The sequence below is a fragment of the Oncorhynchus masou genome, chromosome 28 (assembly GCF_036934945.1).
Source record: "Oncorhynchus masou masou isolate Uvic2021 chromosome 28, UVic_Omas_1.1, whole genome shotgun sequence".
In the NCBI taxonomy this organism is placed as follows: domain Eukaryota; kingdom Metazoa; phylum Chordata; class Actinopteri; order Salmoniformes; family Salmonidae; genus Oncorhynchus; species Oncorhynchus masou.
The window spans coordinates 52,751,499-52,765,972 of record NC_088239.1 but is presented as its reverse complement, the minus strand read 5'-3'; the positions used below and the strand labels follow the sequence as shown (position 1 = coordinate 52,765,972).

The 14,474-nt window shown below is 39.7% G+C and overlaps 1 protein-coding gene across 2 annotated transcripts in view; it reads left to right on the top strand.

Moving 5' to 3' along the window:
- The first annotated feature begins 2,498 nt into the window (after positions 1–2,498).
- The window catches only part of LOC135517890 (small conductance calcium-activated potassium channel protein 2-like), a 32,370-nt gene continuing 20,394 nt past the window's right edge, over positions 2,499–14,474 (top strand). For both annotated transcript variants that reach the window (XM_064942569.1, XM_064942568.1), the window contains exons 1-2: positions 2,499–3,366; positions 4,681–4,776. In XM_064942569.1, coding sequence (XP_064798641.1) covers positions 2,605–3,366; positions 4,681–4,776 — 858 coding nt within the window. In that variant the 5' untranslated portion in view covers positions 2,499–2,604. The remainder of the gene's footprint in view (positions 3,367–4,680; positions 4,777–14,474) is intronic.

The following is a 14,474-nucleotide window of genomic DNA, read 5'->3' as shown; positions in this document are numbered from 1 at the left end:
GTGCCTACTGTGAGAGCATGTTTACTGTTTTGGGCAATGCCTTATTTTGCTATTTATTTGGTGTGGTCAGGGTTTATGTACGGGTTACATTTTTTCAAACGTGTCTTGGTTTACATCCCAGTAAGTGTCAATACTGGGTCTGGTATCAGGCACTACAGGGACCACCCTTGCCAACCCCAACCCCAAAATATTACTTTCTTCGATAAGTGTTACGTCTATGTCAGGGTTTCCCAAATACGGTCCTGGAGCCTCCACTGGGTGCACGTTGAGTTGTTTTGCCCTAGTACTACACAACTGACTTAAATAACCAACTCATCAACAAGCTTTGATTATTTGAACCAGCTGTGTAGTGCTAGGGCAAATACACAAACGTGTTGTTCGAGCTAAACAAGCAATATCGTGAAATCAAACAATCCAGCAAACCTGACCGTTCGTTGTCAGCAAGAATCACAACCTACCTAGCTAATGGGTCTTTCGCCAGACAGGATTTCAAACGTTATTGTTGTAGATTGATGCTGATTAACTAACGTTAGCTACCTAGCTTGCATTCCGTATATTGAGATAGAGATTACCCTGCTAATGTCGACACTAACCACTGTACGTGCACGTGAATTAGTCTGCCTCTGACTAGTAAAATAGCTAGCTACATCCTTGCCATCAGGCGTCCTCTTTACTGATTACATACACATATGTAGAACGCTTAGTTCCATTAATTTCAGATAGCTAGTTGCAACCAGGTTTCCGCTGAATTACAAAAACAGCACGTGGTCAGACAGAGCAGCCAATCAGAGACAAGTGCGCATTGCGATCTCGTGCAAAAAAAACAACACAATTTAAAGGGATAACACTCAGTAGGTGACACATTAATTACATTTTATTGAGCACCTTGGACAGCTCCAATAATTTCAACGATTTGGAGTCACTGGTGCATAGGTGCTTTTTCTAAACTGGAGATGCCTTCTCTGACATAATTCAAAGGGGTTTGGAGTTTTATTAACCAAGTACTGTAAAATTATCCATATAATAGTCTATTTTAACCACATAGCCTAAACAGGCTGCCAGGATTCAGATCATTCGGGATTCAGAAAATACAAGATACAGTTTGAGAGAACAATGATGTTGGATGTTTCACAAATACACATTCACATTCTATAATAATGTGTGGTTGCAGCAGTACCCGATACGTGTGGATGATTGGGTTCAGGCTTTGCTTTATGGCTCCCCAGATGCTCAATTTCGAGCAGTTGCCTATATTTCCTCCAGGTGACATAACTCCTCCACCCCATTAATAACACCGCTACCAGCGAACACATCAATCTGAGGATTGAGACGGCTGCCCCCAGTCTGACTGGAATGCAAGTCACATGGTCTGTGAATGTAACCAAGATTAACAGGCACAGACCATGTGAATGAAATTGCTATCTCCAACATCTTGAGTGGCTCAATCAGCACATCAGCTACGCATTGGCTAATATCGATTGATAAAATAATAATAAGTGGTTTTGAGCGATCCAAGGAAGAGTAACTGCTGCTGTAATTGTATGCCATCTGGACTAAGCAACTAGTCAACCTATTACTTTCAATGTTCAAGAGTAGGCTACACTATTAGCCCTAGTAACATACACTTGATCAATTGAGAAGTTTGGTTGATGAAACAATCCACTGGGCAAAAAATGGTTGAATCCACATTGGTTCCACGTCATTTCAACAAAACAAATATATGTGATGAGTTGAATCAAGTGAAAAACTGATTGGATTTGCAAAAAGTCATCGATGTAAGGGAATTTCACGGTTGCCAGTGGGCCCATTCAAACCTACCACCGCCAAAATTATTTGGTGGCCTATCTGTATCAGTAGCCTAAACTACATCAAATGGACAAAACATGTTTTCATTATTATTATCTCTTACATTCGATACCAGCCTAAAGTAGTGCATGCTGATAAAAGGCATAGCAGATTTTTGATCAGAAGAATATTGGATGATGGGAAAACTCCTGAACAAGATATGCTATATTTTAGGCTATGTATTTGTATTGCTTTACATTACGTTAGTTGTTATTTAATGACAATGGATATAATAGTGCATTTTCAATGTAATCCACGTTTTATGGGCATATCCATTTATAAGGGCATACATAATGTCTAAGTCAAAACCACATAATATGAGTTGATTTTGCACTTTTGATTTTGTGTAAACGGTAGGCGACCCCACTGGTATTTTACAGTGAACATCAGGGTGAACATCATTGAGAGCTCCCATGTAGGCTCCCACGCCTAGGTCATGAGCATATGTAATATGCCCTCAATTATTTTCCCCCTCTTATCTCGGTGTTCATACTTGAACAGTCTCACTTGTAAGACATTGTTTTTCTCTACTGACACGCTACTTTCCTTGAATGAATATTCGAAAAAATGTTGCAACCTTTTCAATGACGTCAAGACGGTTGTTTTGGTCCTGTCTATCCAATTGGAGCCATCACTTACATTCTACAGGAGCCGAAATGGGTCTAATCTTGCTCTGTAGCTGTCCTCCAGGACATACCACAACGCCCTTCGACGGGTGTATGGTGGTACCCGACTGCTGCTTTAAACAGCAGCACTGACATGGAAACCCCTTTGCAGTTGCAGAACGATTTCCTTCAAGAGCAGCAGTTCCAGCATCACTGTAAGTACCAGCACTACTGCGGACCAGAGGAACGGCTCACTAAGGAGCGCAACCAATGCTGCACCTGCAATAACTGTACATGTGATGCAAGAAAAAGCCTAGTTTTTCGCGGGACGTCGCCGAACACTCAAGGAACTTTAAGGACGCCATCCGTAACGTATTCGAGGCAAGGTTCTCAGTTTAGCGTCTGTGAGTTCACGCCCTCCAGTCATGGTAGTTCATCCAGACATCATTACCATCAGCAGTGCCACAATCGGCAGCGGGGCAGCCCGAGCAGCAGCCACAGAGACAGTAACTCGTATAACGAAATAGCCATGAGTAGCTGCAGATACAACGGCGGCGTAATGCGACCGCTGAGCAACTTGAGCTCGTCCCGCAGAAACCTACACGAGTTTGATTCCGAATCCCAGCCTTTACAACCAATCTCTACCGCAGATGCGTCGGACACCCTAGCCTCTAAACCGGAGAACAATTCCACCACCCTAATGCCTTATGCATCGGGAGACGGAGGGGGTGGATGTAACAACAGTGGCAGTAAATCGGGTAAAAAGAAGAACCAGAACATTGGGCAAAAGCTTGGACATAGAAGGGCCTTGTTTGAGAAAAGGAAGCGTCTCAGCGACTATGCTTTGATCTTTGGGATGTTTGGGATCGTAGTTATGGTTATAGAGACTGAACTCTCATGGGGAGCCTATGGAAAGGTGCGTAACTCAAACCCGGTAGGCTGCAGGTCCATCTTGGTCAGAAGGATTCATTGACTGGCATGTCGAGTTTACCAGGAAAAACCGCAAGTTACATTTTTAGGGATTTAAACCAGTAGTAGCATAGTTGACTTGTTTTCTTTACACATCAAATTTTTAGACTGTGAAGACTTAACCCATAAACCATCTGATCAGCCATAACTTGCATGGCTGGTCTCTCTCTTGCAGCCTGGTCTCACAGACTAGACACAAAAATTGGAATGATATGTTACGTTTGGTGTGTTTACATAAGACAGACGGATACATAAGGTGATTGGTCAGGGTGAATGGGTGGGCATATAAAGCAGACCTCTAGAAAGCGAACCCCTAGCAACCGAAAGGTTGCGAGTTTGAATCACATCATGGACAACTTTAGCTAATTAGCAACTTTTCAACTACTTACTGCTTTTAGCTACTTTGCAACTACTTAGCTTGTTAGCTAACACTAACCTTAACCCTATTAGCTAACTCCTAAACTTAACACTCAACCATAGCCTAGCTAACGTTAGTCAACTAGCTAACGTTAGCCACCAAGCCACCGAACTAGAATTCGTAACATATCATACGTTTTTTCAAATTCGGAATATATTGTACATTTACAAGTTCGAAATATTGTCATATTGCAAATTTGTAACATATTGTGCATTTGGAAAATGTGTAACAATGTACATTTTGCAAATTCGTAACATATAATACAAATTGTAATTCTTAACATATCTTATGAAATGAGTGATGGACATCCACAAATGAATACATACCATACGAAACGTAACATATCATACTAAATCGAGTGTCTCGGGTTTACATACCGAATAATACAAAATGCTTTGAGACCAGGTTACTATTTGAGCCGAAGTGGGTTTACCAACTCCATTGACATAGTGACACATGATCTGTCACGCATTAAAGGGATGTCCTCTGTTGGCCTTAAAGGAAAACTCCACTCAAAAACAATCTTTTTTGTATTTTTTTCATTAGTCCACTGTTGATACCAAAATGTTTTGCATGTCAGCATTCAAGTTTTCAAGATATAGATCTTTCAAAATAAAGAAAGTGTTACAGTATGATGTGCTTTGCTAGGCTTTACTAATATACTGTAGCCTTGTACTATATTGAACTAGCGATGTGCAAATCCAATATATAGGCCTACATTACAGGAGTTTCCTGAAATTTGAATGATTCAATATATAATATCATATTTCTATTTTGTAAGATACTGTTTGTTGCATGAATACATGTGTTGTTGAATTACTATTGTTATTTCTCTCTTTACAGGAGTCATTGTATTCATTAGCTCTAAAATGCCTGATAAGCCTTTCTACAATCATTCTTCTTGGTCTGATTATCATATACCACGCAAGGGAGATTCAGGTAACATGGTTATTCTTCATGTCATTGTCATTCACATCCCTTGAGCGGTTAGCTGTGGTTATAATAGTGTCATAATAGTGTTATTACACATTTGCTATCCAAGTGTACCATGCTGTCAAAGTGCACAGTGAGAAAAAGTATGAAAATCTATGCACTCACTACTGTCATTCCTTGCTCTGGATAAGGGCATCTGCTAAATGACTAAAACATTTCTTATCAGTATGAGTGTGAGTTTGCAGAATAATTGTATCCAAGACATCCAAACCAAATCAAATTTTATTGGTCATGTACACGTATTTTGTAGATGTTATCGTATGTTCAGCTAAATGCTTATGTTTCTAGCTCCAACATTGATGCGATAAGTCGATTTAACCGACTTCACTGAGTGCAATTACTCTGAAATGAAATTGATTATTTCCAAATTAAGTACATTTCCTCCTTAGCGGGTGACATAATCTAATTATGTGGCATTGGAAACTTAAACAGACTTATAAATACCTTCATGAGATGAGTTGCTTTATCATAACCAAAATACTATCCCTCCATTGTTTGCTACACAAACAATGGTATATCTCTCTACCTATTGCTCCAGGTTGTTCTTATCATTGGAGACTTTGTAAACAAATAGCTTCAAAAAATGAATTCCTATGTTGCTCTAATGGAATGTCATTCCTTGCCCACTCTGATGGTTTATGCTTATTTAATCTGGAGAGTCTAGCTTTAAGAAGTTGTTATTCCAATGTCTACTTCAGTCTGTTATCATTTCTATTTCATTTGTAGTCTTTTAGGTATTTGTGATTTCAACAATAATTGCTAACATATTAAAACGCCCTAACAAGAAAGGTATTAATACATATGAACATATGTTTTAACATATTAAAACACCCAATGAGAAAGATCATCTTATTTATTGGAGAATCAGTGGGTAGAATAGGAGCAGCAGCCAAATCAATATTTTACTATGATAGTGGCTGGCACTTGCATCTCAAGATTGGCTCCTGCATCTTCCAAACCTTCAGGGGTTAACTGGTCTGGATTGTCAGCTTCCTTGAATGGTTCGAGCACTTGGACAAACTCAATTTTATGACCTTGCGTCAGAGCATTGTTGCATTACTTAACGTTTTTTCTTCCTGCAATTCAGCATTTATGTCTCTCTCGGTTGTAGAACCACTTCATTAAAATAATGAATGGTGCTCCCTCAATTGTGTGGCTTGTCGAGAGGTGGACATATATTACGGTATTGTCAGGAACCTATTATGTTGCTCCACCAGAGTCAAATTGACCAGAGAAGAAATACGTTTGCCTATGCCAAGCATTTTTTTACCATGCTGAGGCTGCATAAAAACACTTTTTATGTCATCTCCTTTCTTTGAAACAGCGAGAAAACATGAAGGCTATTTACATTATTTTCAAACACCATTGTAAAACAAAGTAGATAAACCTCATGTAGCGATAAAGATTATGTGCAAGGAAAATCCTTGCAAAAATATTCAAATGAATATTTCTTGTGTCAAGTCCATGAAATAATCATACTTTTCCTCATGACTATTTTTGGGTTCAATTTTGGAGTAGAATTCATATGGTTTAGGGATACAGTGTGTGAATAGGCCACTAGTTCATTATCTTCTGTATTGTTGAATTACAATGGCCTGTATTCATTAGCCTCTTTGTTAAATTTAGGGCTAACAAGCCCCAGAGGGATATCAATCATTGAAACAGCTCAACAGTAAAATGTGTCTCCTTTTCAAATGGCTTACTGTAAACTTAGAAAATGGCCTACTGTAAAGTTTTCAAATGGCCTACGGTAAAGTTTTCAAATGGCCTACAGTAAAGTTTTCAAAAGGCCTACGGTAAAGTTTTCAAAAATGCATACTGTAAAGTTTTCAAATGGCCTACAGTAAAGTTTTCAAATGGCCTACGGTAAAGTTTTCAAATGGCCTACAGTAAAGTTTTCAAAATGCATACTGTAAATTTTTCAAATGGCCTACTGTAAAGTTTTCTTTGCAAGGGATGATAGAAACGCGCACTGATCAATACCATATCTTGATACATAACAAAACCATTTACATTTCCTCAGCAAAGGTTCTCTATTGCTGTGTACATAATAGAATGTAGTATAAGCTTCCAAGAGGGTATCATTTCCAGGTTTCTCACTTTCAGGTTTCAGCTCTTTGGTTTTAGCCCTTTGTGTTTCTGTTATTTAATAAACATACTGTACATGTCATAAACTAGACTTCCTTAAGTCAACCAATTTGCTGACAACATCAAAGGGAATGGAGTATTTTGAATGACTATTACGACGATAGAAAAAGCACAAATACGCTGAGGGGTTGTTATTAGAAATATCAGATTGATACATTTTATGGCTTACATTCAAATATTCGATTTTCATATCTTCCACAGTCTTATTCAGACTGGTATATGACTCAATATAGCAATTCTCACCTTGATTAGTGACACTCACTTAAACTCCATATCTGCTGTTATTGCTGTTTGCAGCTATATTATTACTCGATACTCTCCTTAGTCAGTTGATTGTGACCCACCTCAATGGCACTTTTATTGCTACTTGCAGCTGTATCAGTAGTTGTAGTATTGGTATATATCTCTACCTAGGGAATCCTCTAACCAGGATTTCTGGAAAACCAAGGAATTTATTGAAAGTTCTCAGAATTTTCCAACCCTATCTCTACCACAGAACGTGCACCCTATCCTGTCCTCTCAATATTGGCTGTTTTCCATCCTCATTGAGATAGATTATTCATGCCCATCCATCTGTACTCACAGATGCCTGTCAAATATAGATGCATAGTTCAGACTGAAGAGAGGTGCCCACACGCTGCTCAAGCTCCTTTGAAGTGATTTACTTATCCAAAGTGTACAAACAGGGAAGATTTGACTTCTACACTTTTTAGCTGCTTAGACAGTATAGGGACACACCTCTTGATTTTAGTTTCTGTCCTCATGGTGCCGGAAATATCCTTAGGTCAGTCTGAGGACAGCTCTTGGACATGGGGAGGCTGCAGGGACATGTCTTCTAGATTAAAGGGATTCTTCAGGATTTTGGAAATGAAGCCCTTTATCTACTTCCCCAGAGTCAGATGCTCTAATTGATACTATTTTTATGTCTCTGCATCCAGTATGCTATGAAGGAAATTAGAGGTAGTTTTGCGAACCAATGCTAAATAGCGTAGCGCAATGAATGGAAGTCTATGGTACTACTAGTGTGCTAGCAGTTACAATAGACTTCCAGTCATTGCGTTGAGTTCATCTGACTCTGGGGAAGCAGATAAAGGGCTTCATTGCCAAAATCCTGAAATATCCTTTTAAGATGGCAATGATCGGTGACATGGTGCATTATTAGCATTTCTCTCCATCTTCGTTGTGTGATGTCTCAAAGTTCAGAGACTCTCAAGACTCCTCTCCAAGTAGAAGCCATATAATGTATTTATATACACTAATATTCTGTATGTAAATGCCAGCAATCAGCTAACAAATGTTGTAGGGCATGCTATTTCATGTTGAAGGTATGATACCAACGACATACGTCTTTTGGTGACAGCTATCGATCTATAATAATTGCGTTGTTTGTTTGCTCTGCTGTCTGATCCGGTGGCAGTCGGTGCCATTTAAGATGAGGGAGGATGATTCTTTTTCTTATGAGCATGGCCTTATTTCTATTACAGCATATTGGATGACTGTCATTCAAATTCTATTTACCCAGCTCAATGTAACATCAATAGGTTTAGGCTAATTCATGATACTCAAAGTTTTCCTATACACATCATGAGGTTGCTACAACCTAGCCTAAGAATCAAAGTTTACAATGTACACTACTACTGTTCAGTGTCTGTGTTCTTTTGTCCGTCTTAATATTTTATTTTTATTGGCCAGTCTGAGATATGGCTTTTTCTTTGCAACTCTGCCTAGAAGGCCAGCATCACGGAGCCGCCTCTTCACTGTTCAAATCAAATCAAATTTATTTATATAGCCCTTCGTACATCAGCTGATATCTCAAAGTTCTGTACAGAAACCCAGCCTAAAACCCCAAACAGCAAGCAATGCAGGTGTAGACATTAAGACTGGTGTTTTGCGTGTACTATTTAATGAAGCTGCCAGTTGAGGACTTGTGAGGCATCTGTTTCTCAAACTAGACACTAATGTACTTGTCCTCTTGCTCAAGTGTGCACCGGGTCCTCCCACTCTTCTTTCTATTTTGGTTAGAGCCAGTTTGCACTGTTCTGTGAAGGGAGTAGTACACAGCATTGTACGAGATCTTCAGTTACTTGTCAATTTCACGCATGGAATAGCCTTAATTTCTCAGAACAAGAATAGACCGACGAGTTTCAGAAGAAAGTGCATTGTTTCTGGCCATTTTGAGCTTGTAATCGAACCCACCAATGCTGATACTCCAGATACTCAACTAGTATAAGGAAGGCCAGTTTTATTGCTTCTTTAATGAGCACAACAGTTTTCAGCTGTGCTAACTTAATTGCAAAAGGGTTTACTAATGATCAATTAGCCTTTTAAAATGATAAACTTGGATTAGCTAACACAACATGCCATTGGAACACAGCAGTGATGGTTGCTGATAATGGGCCTCTGTACACCTATGTAGATATTCCATTAAAAACCAGCCATTTCCAGCTACAATAGTCATTTACAACATTAACTGCACTGTATTTCTGATCAATTTGATGTTATTATAATGGACAAAAAAAGTGTTTTTCTTTTAAAAACAAGGACATTTCTAAGTGACCCCAAACTTTTGAACTGTAGTGTAGATGCAATGGTCAAGAGAAATTTGAGTGATCAAATTCATTGACAGACATTGACACATTCAATACCTTGCACACTCTTGCCTGCATCTAGGTAAGTGTAATCATTAGTCCAACAGTTGCAAACAGGAGTTTCTATTGGACAAATTCAGGTATGTTTATTCCAGCTTTGTTCCGTTTGCTTCCGTTGAAGATAGTTTTTTAAACAAAATCGGCAGAATGAATACACCCCTGATCATACGTAAACACAGTTCACTTTCATAGCAGTCACATACAAACAGTATGATCCCTTTTATCGTTGTATTATTCCTTATTGCATTTACGAGCTCTCCTCCTCTCACTTTTTCCCTTCGCTTGTGGACTTCATATCATAACCACTAACCGCTACACACAGCCTACATCGTTGTCACCATATTAGCTAACATCATAGTCAACATAGCTACTAACATTAGAACTAGGACGTTAGTAAACCTGCTACAATCATGCAGTACAGTGTAGAGTCTGCAAGCAGTTACACCGGCGGGCCCCGGTGGCAATAATTTAATAAAACCAAAAGCTTACCTTGACTTGGAAGAGTTTCATTGTTGGATAGCCATAGCCAGCTAGCTAACATAGCATCCCTCTCTGTTTGAGCCAGGTGTTTGAGTACGCTAAACTAGCAAGCTGTATTCGCTAGGAAAGTAAGTGAAAGTGAAAATAAATATTACCACGAAATATAGCTAGCTCTCTCTCTCTCTCACGCTATCTTGCTTCTCCTTCATTTCTGAAGAAATTCATTTGTTCAAAACTGTTCAACTATTGTCTTTCTCTCTCTTTGAGTCAACTACTCATCACATTTTATGCACTGCAGTGCTAGCTAGCTGTAGCTTATGTTTTCAGTACTAGATTCATTATCTGATCCTTTGATTGGGTGGAAAACTTGTCAATTCATGCTGGAAGAGCTCTGATAGTTTGAAGGACGTCCTCCGGAAGTTGTCATAATTACTGTGGTAGTCTATGGAAGGGGGTGAGAACCACAAGCCTCCGAGGTCTTGTATTTGAGTCAATTTACCCAGCCTTGTCTAGCTTAGTTTGTCCTGGATGGTGTATGTTTGTGCTGTGTGTGTGCGTGCTTCTCTGTGTGTATTAAAGACGCCGTGGTGTAAATGCAGGAGAGGCTGTGTGTTTCTCACAGGGAAATCTGTCCTCTGCCTGAGACGCCAGACTGGAGTCAGATAACCATTGCTTGCTAGTGATCTCAATGTTCACTGAACAAACAGGATTTCAAGGGCACATATACTCTGCCTCTGAACAGGATGAGAATCCAAATGTTTATTAATTGATCATGTTTGCTACCCCATGATCAATTATATGATCAGAAACATAGATGTTATATAATTGATATGAGAAACGTCTCCAGCTAGAGCACTCCAATCAAAGGGAGATTGACTTATGATATTATCTTTTCATATAGATTTTTTATTTCAGTTGAATGCTACGCATTCAGTAATTACTTTTATTTCAGATGCAAAATAAAATGTAACCTACAGCTTGAGATTTACTCAGCAAAGTAGCCTCTAAATGCCTCACTTTGATATCATAAATAAACCATTGCATGAATTTCTAATTGGGCTGAACCTCTCAACCTAATTCACTAATGAGATTGAGCGATTTCTTTCGCTCAGTGACAAGATATATGTTCCCATCTCCACATTACACAGACAGATTAAATATTGAGCTGGACTCCATTAGTTATATTGAGCATACTGAAACCAGTAACCAACCCAGGCTGCAACCAACACAGGGTGAGCTTCTATGGATACTGTAAGAAAGAAGGCCGACAGAGAGACTAAGGAATGGGATGACTTCAGGACATCCTTAATGGTGTGGTCTGGGCAAAGATGTCAGCACTATGGCTTAGGCTCACCCCGGCTGGCGTGGGTGCAGCGTTCCCGTGATGAGCAGGGGAATAGTCCCTTAATGATTAAACAGTATTTGTATCCATCAGATGACAAGCCAACCATCTGAGAGCAGCCACTGGACCGTAACAGGAGGCTATATTTGAAGAGATTGTCTTTGGTTGGAATCGGTCACTCTGGATCTTTGTGTCTTATCATTGTGCATTACAGGGGCTCTGCTTGAGGGACACCATGCGTAGCGACACTGCTCTTACTCTCTGTTATAAAGATCATCTTCTGTGTTTGTTTGCGTTGGTGCGTGAGCACGGGTCAACAGGCCATTTTCTATGCGTCCCTCTCTGCTCCCTCTTGGACATACTCTTTATTAGGCTATGGATCATGGGATGGACTATTGTCGTAGCATTGAGGACCTTTTAAGCTTAGTAAGCCATAAACCCCTTCCGTCTTTTTATTCTAGGAGGATATGAACTGGACAAGTTATACGTGCATATGATATACTGTAGAAAGAGACTTGACTGCTGTCCCTTCTTAAGCCACATACATAGTGTGCCTTGCGAAAGTATTCGGCCCCCTTGAACTTTGCGACCTTTTGCCACATTTCAGGCTTCAAACATAAAGATATAAAACTGTATTTTTGTGTGAAGAATCAACAACAAGTGGGACACAATCATGAAGTGGAACGACATTTATTGGATATTTCAAACTTTTTTAACAAATCAAAAACTGAAAAATTGGGCGTGCAAAATTATTCAGCCCCCTTAATTAAGTTAATACTTTGTAGCGCCACCTTTTGCTGTGATTACAGCTGTAAGTTGCTTGGGGTATGTCTCTATCAGTTTTGCACATCGAGAGACTGAATTTTTTTCCCATTCCTCCTTGCAAAACAGCTCGAGCTCAGTGAGGTTGGATGGAGAGCATTTGTGAACAGCAGTTTTCAGTTCTTTCCACAGATTCTCGATTAGATTCAGGTCTGGACTTTGACTTGGCCATTCTAACACCTGGATATGTTTATTTTTGAACCATTCCATTGTAGATTTTGCCTTATGTTTTGGATCATTTTCTTGTTGGAAGACAAATCTCCGTCCCAGTCTCAGGTCTTTTGCAGACTCCATCAGGTTTTCTTCCAGAATGGTCCTGTATTTGGCTCCATCCATCTTCCCATCAATTTTAACCATCTTCCCTGTCCCTGCTGAAGAAAAGCAGGCCCAAACCATGATGCTGCCACCACCATGTTTGACAGTGGGGATGGTGTGTTCAGGGTGATGAGCTGTGTTGCTTTTACGCCAAACATAACGTTTTGCATTGTTGCCAAAAAGTTCAATTTTGGTTTCATCTGACCAGAGCACCTTCTTCCACATGTTTGGTGTGTCTCCCAGGTGGCTTGTGGCAAACTTTGAACGACACTTTTTATGGATATCTTTAAGAAATGGCTTTCTTCTTGCCACTCTTCCATAAAGGCCAGATTTGTGCAATATACGACTGATTGTTGTCGTATGGACAGAGTCTCCCACCTCAGCTGTAGATCTCTGCAGTTCATCCAGAGTGATCATGGGCCTCTTGGCTGCATCTCTGATCAGTCTTCTCCTTGTATGAGCTGAAGGTTTAGAGGGACGGCCAGGTCTTGGTAGATTTGCAGTGGTCTGATACTCCTTCCATTTCAATATTATCGCTTGCACAGTGCTCCTTGGGATGTTTAAAGCTTGGGAAATCGTTTTGTATCCAAATCCGGCTTTAAACTTCTTCACAACAGTATCTCGGACCTGCCTGGTGTGTTCCTTGTTCTTCATGATGCTCTCTGCGCTTTTAACGGACCTCTGAGACTATCACAGTGCAGGTGCATTTATACGGAGACTTGATTACACACAGGTGGATTGTATTTATCATCATTAGTCATTTAGGTCAACATTGGATCATTCAGAGATCCTCACTGAACTTCTGGAGAGAGTTTGCTGCACTGAAAGTAAAGGGGCTGAATAATTTTGCACGCCCAATTTTCAGTTTTTGATTTGTTAAAAAAGTTTGAAATATCCAATAAATGTCGTTCCACTTCATGATTGTGTCCCGCTTGTTGTTGATTCTTCACAAAAAAATACAGTTTTATATCTTTATGTTTGAAGCCTGAAATGTGGCAAAAGGTCGCAAAGTTCACGGGGGCCGAATACTTTCGCAAGGCACTGTAATTCCAGGTTTTCCGCTGCAGATGTACTGTAACTGTAAGTTACTCCCCTCTCCCTCATAACTAGTGCTTCTGCCACTAGCATGGAATATTTTTGATGCTCAGAGGTAAAGAGCTCTTGAGTGTTGTATTTCAGGTCATGGATTGCCATAATTGCTTTTACAGACCAATAGGCTTTTCTTATATGACCTGGTTTTAAATGTTGGAATTACACTGTTTTAAAGCAAAACGCTTTCTTTTGTTACATTGAGTTGTTGTCTCAAATACAAATGAGAGCTTTTGTGCTGTGTGCAGACAATATTCTGTTTGGACTGTTTTGATGGCTTAGGTCTGTGAGTAAGATAGCGTCTGTCACATAGTGGAGTAACAGCTTGTGTTTCCATGTCTAAGTTACACTCCCTTGGAAAGACTTACCAATCAAGGCTATACCAACAGAGAGCCTGGTTAGTGTTACAGTGTCTCACAGTCTAGGAGTCTGACAGATGTCAGTGATCTCAAGGAGCTAGATGTTGTTACAGTATGTATTCAATATAGGCATCATGCACATAGTTGTGTGCTTTATAATTATATTTGTGGGGGAACCTTCCAATGTGGTGTTTTGATGAATGAATTGGGTAGAGATGTTGCGTGGGAGGGTTTTGTATACGTAGCTGCAATGTAGTTTGAGCTAGAATGTGGGTCGTTCGTCTTGAAATCTGTATTACTCTGTCTCTGTGTTGCTTTCTTTATGATGCTCTATGCTGCAATGATACTTACGGTTGGAATTTCCTGTAGCTTTCGATGGGAAGCGTTTAGCTTTCAGGCTATCTTTAATGGGAGTGTGAGATTTGCCAGGATGTAGTGTCA